General features: G+C 43.2%; 1 protein-coding gene across 7 annotated transcripts in view; it reads right to left on the reverse strand.

Annotated features, from left to right (window-relative positions):
- CSNK1G1 (casein kinase 1 gamma 1) overlaps positions 1–14,053 on the reverse strand; it is a 108,208-nt gene that overhangs the window by 64,695 nt on the left and 29,460 nt on the right. For 5 of the 7 annotated variants that reach the window (XM_056344861.1, XM_056344858.1, XM_056344864.1 and 2 more), the window contains one exon: positions 149–564. In XM_056344861.1, the coding sequence (XP_056200836.1) occupies positions 149–326 (178 nt within the window). In that variant the 5' untranslated portion in view covers positions 327–564. Of the gene's footprint in view, positions 1–148; positions 565–1,656; positions 1,770–14,053 lie in introns of all 7 variants that reach the window. The other 2 variants (XM_056344859.1, XM_056344862.1) reach the window with 1 other exon arrangement.

A 14,053-nucleotide genomic window follows, 5' to 3' on the forward strand; every position in this document is an offset into this window, starting at 1 on the left:
TTAGAAGCTTCAGGTAAGGCAGCTCGACAGTTGGAAAACAAGACAAGCGCACACATTTCTCAAGTGGGGGTAGGTTTTTACTTATTTATATTCCAGTGGTGAAATGCTAACCTGCATAATGCAGGTCGCTAAAATGGTTACTTCTTACCTAGTCTGAGTTCTCCAAAGTTCCCACACCCAATCTTCTTGCCCACTCGGAAGTTGGGTCCCACCATAAGAACGCCAGAAGATGCTGATGAGCTTGGTCGAGAACCGTGCCCACTCCTTCCCGACATCCCTTTTGTCGTCCGCTGCCTTTCATCCTTTTCCCTATTAGGATGGTCCATGATCTTAGTGAAATATCTCTGCCAGCAAGCTGGCAGAGATGAATCTGAGTACGCACTCTTCTCCTTAGGACAGAAATTTATATCCAAAAGTATCTGAATCAGGGTTCAAGAAAGTCATGGAAACGCATGGAGTTCTTTTGGCACCGTATCCAGTTTCCTAATGCATCTTGATAATGTACCAAGGGGTCGATTATGTTCTTGAGAACTCAATAAAGGCAGGTTGCTTTTGGTTTCTTACCTGGGGAAAAGAAAAAAGTTATATGAAATAAAAATTGTTATTTTAAAATACCAAGCAAAAAATGTACAACAGGATGTTCCTCCCAGCCTTGAGGAAATTAGCAGCGATACAGGAATTCTACGATTTTCTTAACAGTTTTCTGATAAAAAGCCTTGACATCACGAAGAGATGCAAGGGCTGCTCATCGACTGCTTGCTACTGGAGTTATCAGGACTCACGTGGCACATACTAGCAAAAGCAATTTCAATTACACCAGCATGTCAGGTAGAAACTGCAAGGAGATCACATCCCATCTTTAAAGCAACTGTGAAGTGTAAAGCTTGTTTTCTTCTCACTTCATACATTTAAGAAGTATTACACAAAAGTCAGACAAAAAAAAAAAAAAAGTAGTGAATGAAAGCTGCCAAGAAAATATTTAAACACTTCAGAAGTCAAATTCTCCTTCATTTTACATCTTTTAAAGTTGACCTCAGATGCATTTGCTAATTGAAACTGTTGTCTTAGAGATGACCAAAATTAGTAGCCAAAACAAGATTTCTGATTTATAAACGCTATAAATTTTCTGAATGTTGTATCAACATACAATTCACATTACTAATGTGATTTAGTTCCCTAAAAAAATGAGGTTTTAGAAAAACAGACATTGTAATGGAATTGGGTGACTGACTCAAGGGCCAAGATCTTCTCCAGCAGCCTGCATTCATGACTGGCAAATGAAAGCCTGACAGTTCTCCCAGAGAAACTGAAGTACACCTTGCTCCCCCACATCCAAACTTGTCACCACCATAACCCCAAGGGCAGGCAACTCTTGACTACTCCAGAGAGCACACTGGTGCATCTCACAAGCATCAGTTTGCTAACTCTATCAAAAGAGGACCCAAAATAGATGCTTCTCAACTCATGGAGGCCAAGTGGCTCCTCTGTGCACGTGGACCCACCCAGAAGATGCTTGCGGTGCAGTTCCTAAGGCGAGAACTAGAACAAACACACCTGGAGCTAACCCCCACGTCCCAGCACCTACACATACTGGGCTGTACTCCTTTAGGAGTCACTGCTGCATTCATGATTTTCCAGATGTGAATGGAAGAGTACCTGAATAATTTCAGAGACAAGGTTTGCGTCCTACTTCAAGTGTTGGCATCCATGCAGAAGTTTCAATGTTTGCATAGAAGTTAGAAAAAGCCTCCAAAGTCAGCAGAGAAGTGCTAAATGAAACCACCAAAACAAGAGACAATGTGGAAGGACATCAGCAATCAAACACTATCAGGTATGCCCAGAAACACAACGGTATTTACAGGGGTTCAAAAGCTACTAAGGCAGTTGGCTCAGTCCTCCTGTAGCAATACATTTCTAGAGGATTTAGCAAAGGTTTCTTCTCTTCATATCATGAGATTATGAAGCTAACCTGCCTACTTCCAGTTATTAAAAAATAAGAGGCAGGAATTATCACCCACCCACAAATCAGTGGCACAGAACAAAAGCATTAGCCCTTTAGAAATATGAGTACACTTTCCCCAGCCTTCAACTGTGGTACACTTTCATTTCTAGCAACTTTTGTTTTGATCTAAGGCATCTGTATACAAGGCAGAAGTCATCCACACCAGATCCAGAAAATGCAGGTATCTAACAGTGGGAAATTTGAGTTTCTGAATACTGTACTAGTCTTTAGCACAACTCTGACCTTTTCTACCCATTTCCATTGCTGTGTTTGCACCACAGATGGCACAGTTGTCCCCAGCCTGAGCTTCCTCCCCAGATTTTTTTTTTAAATACTTCCACACACAAAAAAAAAGGCAAAAATTAAACACAGAGAACGCACAACTTTAATACCACTTTGCAAATTATTTCCACTGCTTTTGTTCATGTATTACTGCAGGGGGTTCTATATCAGACAGGGAATGTGCAGGACTTTAAAAGAGGCTCCATCTTTGTAAGAACAATGCTGTGTCCCTCCACATTGTATTAGTTCCTAAAGGTCTCCCTAATAATAGCATAAAGAAACATCCAGACACATGAATGGATGCTTCATGCAACATAACAATCCCACAAAACCACCCCTTGTTAACAGTTGATATTAATGTGTAGAACCTAGCTCAGACTGCACAGGTTACAACCCACACCATGTTTCACCCAGCCTGTGACTCAGCAGCTCTCTTTTCTAGAGTGAAAAGCAGATGAATTCTCACTGTTGCTCTGCACTGTGTCTGCAGCAAATCCAGGAGGCCTGAAAATCATCAGTCATCCGAGAACCACTGTATTGCATCCACACTACCAGTGCGGCCATACCATCCCAGTAGCTGCAGCATCACGCTCCCAGCATGGTACTAAGTAACTTGTGAAATGCCATTCATGATGAAGCACCACTGGCCTAGCTAGAGACAGAGGAGTCTGAGACGTTCACATACAAGAAATTCAAAATTTGGTATTACCAAGCTTTACTCGTACCTCAAGTTAATTCAAGATTTAATATTTAAAACCAAGTATGGATAAGCAGGAAGTATCCATTACTGGCAAACAGGATGAGCTGGTTTTTCATCGTAGACATCCCAACATACTTTCAGCTGCAGCATTCATTCTGAGGGGGTGAGTTAGCGCTGCTTCTCAAAGCTGTTTGTGTAGACACAAGCACAGTTGTATTTGCTTTGTGAAACCCGCTTGCAGAAGCAATGATGATGCTCTATCAGATACCAGAAAAGCACTGTGACTGGACCCCACCCTGACCTGGGAGGAGGGACTGACTTCAAAACAAACAACATAAAGGACAGTCATTGAAACTAAGGAAGTTCATTGCTAAACAGAAATCAAACATGAGGACAGTGATGGAGGGCTTCTAGGACTGGATCGCTAAAAAAGATGAGAAGAACAGAGGAATTCTATGAATAAAAAAAAGTAGTACTTTGGAAAACACACTTAATCCCACCAAAGCCAGAGAAGAGGATTTGTTTCCCCTGGAGAACAGTCATTTTCATCAAGGTTGGATATCCATGGGCAACAACTACAGACCTCACAACAGGGTAACAGGAAGAATTCTCTACTAAGAGCACAGACCCTGCCCACTTTACGCTTGGAGAAAGCAACGCGCAGCGCAGCTCTGTAGACTGAGGAGATACTCCTACGAAGGACTACATGGAAGAGGGGCTAAAAGCTCTGAAAGAAAGAGGCAAAATCTGCATGTCAGGGACAGATTCCAGCACAGGAAGGAGGGATGGTACACTTTTTATAAAGTTACAAACAGATTTTCTTCTTCTTGCTCATTCAGCTAACAGTTACGTGGCCAATAGAGAAGGCAAGAACAGCCAACATAAGCTAAAACCACTGGAAAAAGGTTTCTAAACAACCCTGATGAACATGAGGTGGACTGGGAAGAGACAGGCTGTTTAAGAACGCACAATGTTTTCTTTCCTGCATGATACTAGAAGCCGTTCAATTTTTCTTCTGCCATGAAGTACTACCAGGTTTCAACCTGCTGAGTAAATTGATCCATATAGTGAGGTTGTTTTGCAGCAGAACCTGATACCTAGGTGCAGATTTTTACGAATTTGTTCAGCTACCTGCTGGCAGAACACAGCACCGTTACAGAGAAGCCTTTCACCAGCTATGATTAAGTGAGGCTGAAAGCCGCCAAAAGGCAAAGGCACACAATTTAACACGTTTCAAATAGCTGATACAAGCTGGTCTTGGTTTTAAGTGACTGCAGGGCAGCCAGTGCTCCACCTGTGCTTGATGACACAAGTACATCATTCATCTAAGGGCTGCTCAAGCCTCTGGTGAGCATGAGCCCTCCTGAGCCTCAATACAGCTTCCCCCCTCCGGACTAAGTCTGAACTTGGCTCAAACTCCATGTGTCAAATTTCAGATCTGGCATCAGAAATATACTGCCACATACGCCATCTCGCTCAGTGTATCTCAGATGGGACAAGCAACTCCAGTCTTCTCAGGTAGATTAAGTACAGAGCTCCAACCATGCTTTTTCTGGCTAGTGAAATAAGATGGTAATGGTTACAAGTTACTAACACTTCCATCCTTACCCTGTTCCCCATCAGCGTAAGGTCTCCCCAGGGAGAAGGATGAAAGGTCATGCCTGACAGTTTGCATACACTAAACATCCCCTATCTCAGCTGAAAGCCTCCTGCAAACAGGAATTCAGATCAGTAATGAATGAGTGCACCAAACATTTCATTACCTCTTTATTACAGTCAACCCTACAAGCAAATTCCAGCTGTTGGAACACCAAATCACACAAATATGGCATCAAATATGGCTTTTGAGGACTAATAAAGCACCTGGCTTTAGAAGGAGTGGCAGAAGAATGAAGACTAAACTGTAATTGGAAGTCAGTCACATTAATATTTAAAGATTACTCAGAACATGAGGACTATTTCCTGCCACAATTCAAACTTTTTTGTAACAATTTTCCTTCCTACCTTTCCACTCAGCAAGATTGCTCCTGAAAGTTACTTGCATTTAAACAAAGCTGCATGAAGATATTTCCCTAACAGTGACTCAGTTCAATTCCAGTATTCATTTCACTACAATACAGTTGAAGACTTGGGAACAGTTATTTAATGAAAGATACAGGCTGGGAAGAAAAGTAGTTAAAGCAGTTAGGTAATTAAAAAACCCCCAACTTTGTATCCTACACACTTGAAAACACTTAGGACCCAAGTTCTAAATCACAACCTCACCTCCACCAATAAAACTGCAGCGCTAGAGCTACAAACACACTTCTAGGTGGTGTTGAAGGCAGTTGCTGTTCATGTTGTAATCACTAGCACAGTCTAGCGTGAAGGTAGGTTTAGTTGCCTACCAAGCACTCGTTACAGCACAGACATTGCTCACAGACATCCAGTTTTGTCAATGAAGTCCTTAAGTTTGAAAGCAGCAGTAGTAAAAGACAACGCAAACAAGAGACTGGTGTAGAGAAGCCAAAGCAATCCTTATTCCTACCCTTCAAAGGATAACCTTGCTTCCCTCGTACTGAAAATTTCTTTGACCTACTTGAGATACTCTAGATACCCTCCCAAGATAAGAACAAGAGCTGTCGAAGTCTTGGTTTGTGGCACAATTTCCAAAAACCTGTTCAAACTGAAATTGAAGATGAATCCTCCTTTCTTCAAAACAAATCAAGCAGACCTAATCCAGGTCTGTGTGAGGTTTTGATCCATGAAGGAGTCAATACATGCTAGAAATCAAACTGCAAATGCTTGGCGGATGGATCAACACCCTAACAAGCAAGAGCAGTTCAGCCCTACAGCTCTTTCTTCTTTTAACAGAGGCCTTAAAAAAGCCCCATTTTCTGTTGGGATGAGTAATCTCATCCTACTCTCTACAGAAACAGGAACTCAATTTCTCAAAGAAACTCCAAGATCACTGCTTTAGAACAAGGCACATGCCTTCTCATTGGATTTTCCAACATCCGCCCCATGAGCCTGTCTATTGCTTTTGGTAAGTCTCTTGACCTGGAGAGTGCTTTCCAGACAAGATCTGCTACTTCCTACATGACTTCAGAGACTATAAAATCCTCCAGGGCTCTCAACTGACTTGTTATAAACATACGGAAATGAGATCACCAGCTTCCACCCTCATTCTCTGTAAAAATTAGAGCCTTCAGCGGCAGAAAACTTTGCTCTCTTTGCCACAGATCGGGACAGACTGTTCATCCTCTGGAAAAGGTATAGCCAGGATGCAGGCAATGAGGAATATTTTGAAACCAGGACATATATGATATGTTCACTCACTTTCTCAGCATCTGCCAACTCATTTTATTAGCTTACACCCCTAAGTTGAGAGGAACAAGCTGGCTTTGTGTCCTCTGCTTCACTGCATGCATTAATAGCTTCCTAGGCATCAATGCTCTTCCTATATTAAAATGCAATTAGTAAACCTTTCACTTACAACTTTGCTTTCTTCTACATGGACACACATCTCCATTGGCTTCAGGTCCCTTCCTTCATGCCTTCTCACCCCACTTCATCTCTTCCCTTCCACGATGTTCCACTTGTTGCCCTGCTTCTACCCAATGCCACCTTCCAACTGGCCCAAACAAGAATTTCTTTCTCCAAAGCCACCTCATCACTCACTTCTGGCAAAGCTGCTGTTCCACTAACAAGACAATAATGATTTTATGGGATCTGCCCTGTTCCTAAGGAGAAAAATCAACAGATAACCAAATATCCTACAGCTTGGTCTGATCTGGAAGAGGATCCTGCTCTTGGTGCATGGCTACCTACCCAAGCTAGGAGGACAGAAGGAGGCAGAGATTGAATGGTTTCTCCACTCAGCCAGGAAAAATAATTTTTTCTTTTTTTCTTCCTTTTTCTCTCCCACTCAAGATCTTTCTGGTTACCTGTTATGACAGTATATTTCAACTACATGCCTGTATCCCAACAGTACCTCCAACACAGAGGAGATCAGCATTCATCTGTGGTTTCCAAAACAGCACTAAACTGACCTGGTTTCAGTGTCCTCAATGTTGTGCAAAACAACAGGAAAACTGGAAAAGTAGGTCAAAATTCTCTGTTTCAGTTTAAAGTTGGTAACAGCATTGACAAAGCTGGCTGCAGACTACAGCAAGCAGGTGCACGTCATGTCAGATGTCCCACACTTGGGAGATTCTTTCCAACCTCAAAGGGTACAGATGTCTTACGAGTTGCTTCTGTTGAATCATTTGACCCAACAATTTAATCTTTAGCTTGTGCAGTTAATTTTGTTCTGTGCTTCATGGGTGGAACAAATGCCTTACAAGATGAGGCATACAAACAGTATTCAAGTCTACATTGCTGGGAAGGGAGAAGGATGGACAACTGCGGATCACTACACTCATTCGTTCCTTGTGAATGCACAGGACTGTCAAGCTGACATCCTACAATTACAGTTTTTAGAGAAAGGGACGAACCTAAACGAACTCATAGCCATTTTCCATCCTAGGGAAGTGAATTTCCATGAAGTCTTTTCCTTGAAGACCTTGTGAACACGCTAAAACATGTTAATTGTATAATCTTCAACTAAATGTGTTGGTAACATCTTTTTCCAAACGAGTCCTGGTTGATCGTTTCACCAAGAGCAATCCAAGCACCCATTCTGTAAGTTCATTCCTGAACTTTGTTCTCAATACCCTCTATGCAAGCACAGCATGAAAGCCAAGAATGCTAGGGAGGGAAAAAGTAATTTCGTTAGTAATTTAGTTCTTCCACAAGAAGAGAGTCAAAACAAAGAGCAGACCACTTTTCAGGGAAGTGGTTTGTGTGATGCAAGCTAGACTCATTGACTTCTCTTCCCCACTTGAGTTAAGCCAAACATGCCAACAACCATGGATGCATATTCCTACATATGTAACAAAGCACCACAGACCATAATCTGTCAGAAAAAAAGGGTTAATGCTCTTTATGAAGAGTTTGATTATGCTGGAACAGCTAAAAGAACAGTTGAACACTTGAAAAAAATTAAGAAAATCCCCTAATGAAACCTGAGCTTTGCATATTTTAAGGTTTTTTTTAGCCTAGGAAAAGACTGATAAGCAACTGCCAGATCAGCTCCCCTCTATCTTCTGAGGCTTGCCAGACACACATCCCTCTGCGTAACAGCCTGACAGAGTGCCAAATCCCCGCTTGTCAGCAGCAAGCACCTCTGGATGACGCAGGTGTCCAGCCCACACACAGCTGCCTGCACACCACCAGCCCCAGCGCGGCATCCTCAGCATCCCCGGGAGTCCTGCAGCCCCTGCTGTGCTGCTGCCCCAGGAGGGAACCGTCACATCCACAAAGTTTTTGAGATCTACTTCCTGATACTATGGTAACTGACCCCAGCTTTAAAATTCAACGTTTGAAAGGCTTCTCAAAGACTGGCATAAAGCCTGACATTTAGGATACCAACTCTGCTTGCAAAGTAGGGTGTGTAAGGCCATGTAAGATCAGATTCCAGCAGAAATAGATATTTATGGGGATTCTAAAGAGGAAATGAGAAAATCCTGGCAGTTGCAAAGGGCCTGCAACAGACCCGGGGCAGGATGAGAACCCTGCAGACGTTCTCTTCTCTGATAACCAGGCATCACAGATACCTGGACTTTTTAATCTTAAAAGACCAGGTTTCTTAAAAGCAAAAAGAGAGCCGCAGATCTACCTACACCATGCACTTCCTTTCAGGCAATGGATCTGAAGAAGAAAGGGGCAAAGCCTACCAGAGAAGGGATGACTTCTAGACAGCCATGTACATCTTCAAGGAATAATCCACATCAGGCAGACTCAGGTGCATCCATGATGGTTGATGGAAGTAGTTTGCCATTATTGAAACAACAATGAGCAAAGTCCTTGACAAGACCACCACCGCAGCCTGGGCTCTGGAGCAGGCTTGTATCACTAGCAGCAACAACATTTTTGCAGATTTATAGCATAATTTAACACAGATGCGCCTCAATAGTCTACCACTGTTTCATCTGCACACTGCCTGGAAAGGAAAAGAAGCCTGGAGGATGAATTGCAGACAGGTTCAGAGAGCTTGAAAAGACTAGTAAATTTGGCGGTTAAACACAAAAAAATGCCCCTCTGCACTATCCAAACCATGAAGTGCTTTTTTCTTTCAGGAAGGAATGCAAGTATCAAGTTCAGAGCCAACACAACTTGGTGTGCGTGTGTGGGGTGGGAAAAGCCTCTTACTAGAAGAAAAGTCCTCGTGAACTTGAGGAGACAGGGTCAAAGAAAACTTGCGACCCCTTGACAGCAAGGGGTAGGTACAAGCTGTGTTAGTGAAACCCAGCTTGAGATGACAAGACAGCTCTGACGAACTCAGAGGTGTAAGAAATATTTAGCCATGCATCAAGAGGAACACAAGCACTCATCAGGTATGTGGTTTCCCCTGTGGAAGGACACATTTGTGTCGAGTGCCACCCAATAAAATGTCATTACAAACCAGCAGTGAAGCGGGATTCAGATGTAGGATCTCTGTGCCCTGATTTGAGAAGAGCTCCAGGTCCCCAGACTTGGCTTGTGGCTCCTCTGTCCCACCAATACCAAGGGTGCCTCAAAAAGCTGAGGACAAACAAGCAGAACAGTTTCTTGGTTGCATCAGATCAGAATGACACCAAACCTCTGCCAAGGCTCACAGCAGCTCTTAAAATGAGCTTCAGACATGACAGGCCAGATTCAGGACCTCAGCCTCTGAAAGCAGGTTAAGTAGAGACCTGGAACGATGCTCACCAGCAGTCTGAAGCAACAGTGCACCCTCTGCTTGGTGTTAATCAACACATAGATAAAACGATGCCCAGTGCATAGCTGCAAAGATCAAAAGACTGCTAGACAGGGAAAAGAACGTGCTGTGTCTTGTTGGTATAAAACAACACGTTGAAGCCACTGAACATTTGCACCTGATGGCTCAGAAGCAGAGGAAAACTAGTCTGGCCTCTCACAGCACAGAGTGCTAAATACAGGTATAAGGGCTCCATCAGTGTCCAAGTGTCCGCTACACAAAGCGGCAAAGCCTTAGAGAAAATACCACTTCCACACAAGAGGAGTAACACTATGAAGGTGCATAGAAATAGGTGCCTGCAGAAACAGAGCTTTATGCAAGTATCTCGTTCAGTGCAAGCATTTAGGCACTGAGTGCCAACATGCCATTAAGTCAGGCAAGATTCATCCCAGCTTAGGTGTGTCCTCCAGGGATGAATACCAGCAATTAGCCAAAGCACATTTGGCTGTAAGAGACCATGTGCACTCACATTCTACTGTGGGGACACATTCGGCACCACAGAAACTGCAGAAGTTGCTTTTTACCACTGCACAGCCTCATACAAAGAAAGGACAAAAAGAGAAACTTGTAAGAAGGGAATGTGACCAAGAACAACAGCTTAGGTGGGTAAAAGTCACAAGTATACTCTGTGCAACCTGTGTACCTAAACTTTAAGGCCCAGACTGGCAGGCAAAGCCCATACGCCCCATAGAAAATGGGGAAGCAGACAACTCTGCCAAGTCCACATGATTCCATCCCACAGACTATTGATGTTGCCCAACAGACTTGACTTGGTCCCTGTCTCCAGGTTGCTTATCACCAGAAACTCCTTGTAACAGCTGGTTAATGAAATGGAAACACACTGATGTAAGAGATTGTGAGCTGGAATATCAGCATCTCTTTTTAAAAAAAAAAAAAGTAATGGTGATGCCAAAAGGAGAGACAAATAGTGTATTAAAAAGAAAATACAAGAAAATGTGATACTTCATGCTTCATCATATATGTCTTTTCATTCTTGAAAATCTAATGAATTTCACCTTCTCCTTACTTGAAGATACTGTCTTTTCTGGCAGTCACAGGACAGAGGATCAGACCATGCTGTCACTTCATATAATTAGATGTTTGACAGGAATTCAACTGACATTACCTACATATTTCACTTGCGACTAAGCTGTCTCTGGAAGAGGAAAACATGTACCTGAGTCCCATATACAGACAGAAGTCTCCCACAGCCTTTAACATGCTGTTTATTTGGAGGCAAACTGCTGTCAAATGGGTGAGAAACCCTGTAATCATGTGCAGAAGTGAAAGAGCACAAGGTAGCTGAAAAGGTAAGAACCAAGACTCCTGAGTAATAACTTGTGCTCATTTGGGCTTAATAAATACGTCACTTCAGCCTAAGCAAACACATCTCAAAGCTGCTACAAGGAAGGGGCAGCAGCTGCCAGCACCCCAGCTCCCTGCCATCGCCTCATTCCATCCCACCCTTCCATTTTTTGCAGGGTAAGGTTTTTACTGGTATAGCTCACTTCCGTTAAAAACTGACAGAGCTTAATATTTAAGGCACTGTTACACTCAAAGCCTGAAATCTGCTGCAGCAATTTGTCTTCCCTTCCCATTATGGGATTATAAAACCCCCATGAAGTCAGCACCGCAGCTGTGTTACAGCCTCCAAACTAGCTGTGAAAAAACCCACCTATCCTACGGAGTAGCATCCTTATGGCATATAAAGAACAACCTTTTCTCTTCTGAGATTTAAGATTCCCTTTTTTCAGATCTCCCAACTGTGTATCCTTCTGAAGCAGTTCAGCTGTCAGATGAGATTGATCCAGATAGCCTATGCAACTGAAAAAATGCCAAGGATTACGCACAGGCCAAGCAGGAGAGGTACCACCCCCTTGCATGAGGGCCAAAAGCAGCTTAGGAGCTCTGTGATCGTTTTGTGAAATGTCTCTTGCCTTTATTTAATTTATTTTATTTTTATTTATTTTTAAACAAAGCAAAGGTTGCTCCTTTTGCTTGCAGCTACGAGCTGCCTCCTCCCCAGTGCAAGGTACAGGCTTGGTTACTGGTTTTGCTCTGTGCCTGCAAGTGGCAAGATGGGCTACACCCACACAAACATCATAAACTCCATAAGAACCTGCACTTCCCTCAGCAGAGCAATTAGGCATAATAATCCCAAGATACACAGACAGTTGCATTTGTTCACAGAAGGTAAATGTTTGCACCTAGTTACTTCCTCAACTATGCATTGGAAAGCCAAGCAGAAGCCCTCAATGTTCCAGAGAGTAATTACTTTTAAAGCAATACATTGCTTTAAAAGAAACTGTAATACTTGAAGGTTTCTGTTGTTGGTTGTTTTGAGGGGAGGGGAGTGTTCTTCCACAAATCTGAAGGCAGCAAGTTGACAGTGCCTTAAATCTTCACATGCTGGATAGGTGTTTTAGCTTCTTCCAGATTTATTAGCAAGCACTGTCCCATGCCTATCATTCTTCTACCTGTGCTACCCAAGATGCAGCTTCTTCATGAAAATCACCTGTACTGCTAGCCGAGATGAGCTCCATGCACTACGTCAGGCAGAGCAGCATCAGGAGAGGCAGTCTCTCCACATCGACATCCCATGTAAAACCATGCAGCACACTGGGACACAGCTGGGTAGCAAGAGCAGCATATGAGACGGCAACAAATATTCTCTGTTTTCTCATAGACAGTCCTGAGATAAGCTCTGGAGGTTTCTTTTGACTGTGCCCATCCAGCTGACAGCATCCGCCTTCATGCACCATCAAGTTCATCAAATTTCCCCCCTTAACTACACAGTACTTGGACAAATTTAAATTTGCAAAGGATCAGCCTGGTTACAAGACATCACCATCCCTTGCTTGTTCACATTTTTATCCTGAATGCAGGTTCACAAGCACGTGCAGCCAGACATCACCCCACCTTTGCACCAGGTAATGGAGAACATGCCCAAGATGCAAGAGGCTGTTAATGCCCCCAAGGACATCTGGCAATCCACAAAATCCCTGCAAACCCAGAAAAAAAAAGAGCCCTCTGCCTCCACAAAAAGGCAGCCTGAAGGTGGGCAGCAACAGTGTCCCCCCACTCCAAGACCCCAGACCCAGTCCCCCCCACCAGCTGGCGATTCTGCAGCTTGCTAAACAGCCCCATTTTTCAGCCACAAACAATAGCTCCAAAGCCACATCCAGCTTCCACAGTTTATTTTCAGTATCAAATCCAGATGTATTCAGCACTGCCGCTACTCTAAGGTCATGGCAGTGGATTTAATTCATGCCAGCTCCTGCCACTGCTACTGATAACCCTTTATCTGCATCTCAGCACTGTCCCACCACCTGATGCTTATTTCTCAGGTCAAGAAACAGCACCTGGGTAGCAAGTGAGAACCTCTGCTACCTTTTTGCCAGGTCATCTTGCCATTTTGGTTATTTCTGTTCAGATTTGAACTCCCCAGTGCCACAAAAGGATCACCACTGAAGTTATTCAACACTCAAAACAAGGATACTGGATGCCCAAACCACAGCATGTCCAGTTTCGAGCAATGAACATGAGCAGCAGGAACAAAAGCAGCACTGACACAAGTGTTCAATCTCACATTGCATTTGACGGAGCAATGTCAGCCTAAGGAAGTACCATGCAAACTAGCAGGGGAAATAAGCCGAAGAGATGTTTCAGTTTTGGAGAGGTCATTTTACACGACAACTTTTCCTACTTCTCTCCTTTCCCTCGTGTTAAGGACTTTGCATCATTCACTGCCTGGTTCTTCTGTTTGCTGTAAACTTGAGACATGCCTATGTAAAGCAAACATTGTGCCAAAACCAACAAATCTTCCACCCACTTGCGGTCCAGCGATCTATTAGGAAGAAAAGGCAAGGCACATACCATTAAAACTACAAATACCACCTAGTATCAACAAGAGTGAAGTCTTGTGGTTAACAAAAAGAAATATTTTGCTCCATTCCTCAAGGAATTAAGACTTACACGTTGGCCTTAGCTGTGTTGGTAACCCTGTTTTGCAAGCTTCTAACCCATTCATATGTTTCAATCCCATTTGACAAAGAATTCAAAGACCTTAAATTTCTCCAGCTGTTGTGATAAAGCCAGAAGAGAGCTATTCACTTGTTCCCTCACCAAAAATAATGAAGCACAAGCTCAGTTATCCAGTGCAACACAAAGGAACATACATGGGAGAGGAGTCAAAGCACACAGTACCAGCTAGCTTTGCTGTTGTTCTTCATATATAAAATAAACACAC

The sequence above is a fragment of the Falco biarmicus genome, chromosome 7 (genome assembly GCF_023638135.1).
Source record: "Falco biarmicus isolate bFalBia1 chromosome 7, bFalBia1.pri, whole genome shotgun sequence".
In the NCBI taxonomy this organism is placed as follows: Eukaryota; Metazoa; Chordata; class Aves; order Falconiformes; family Falconidae; genus Falco; species Falco biarmicus.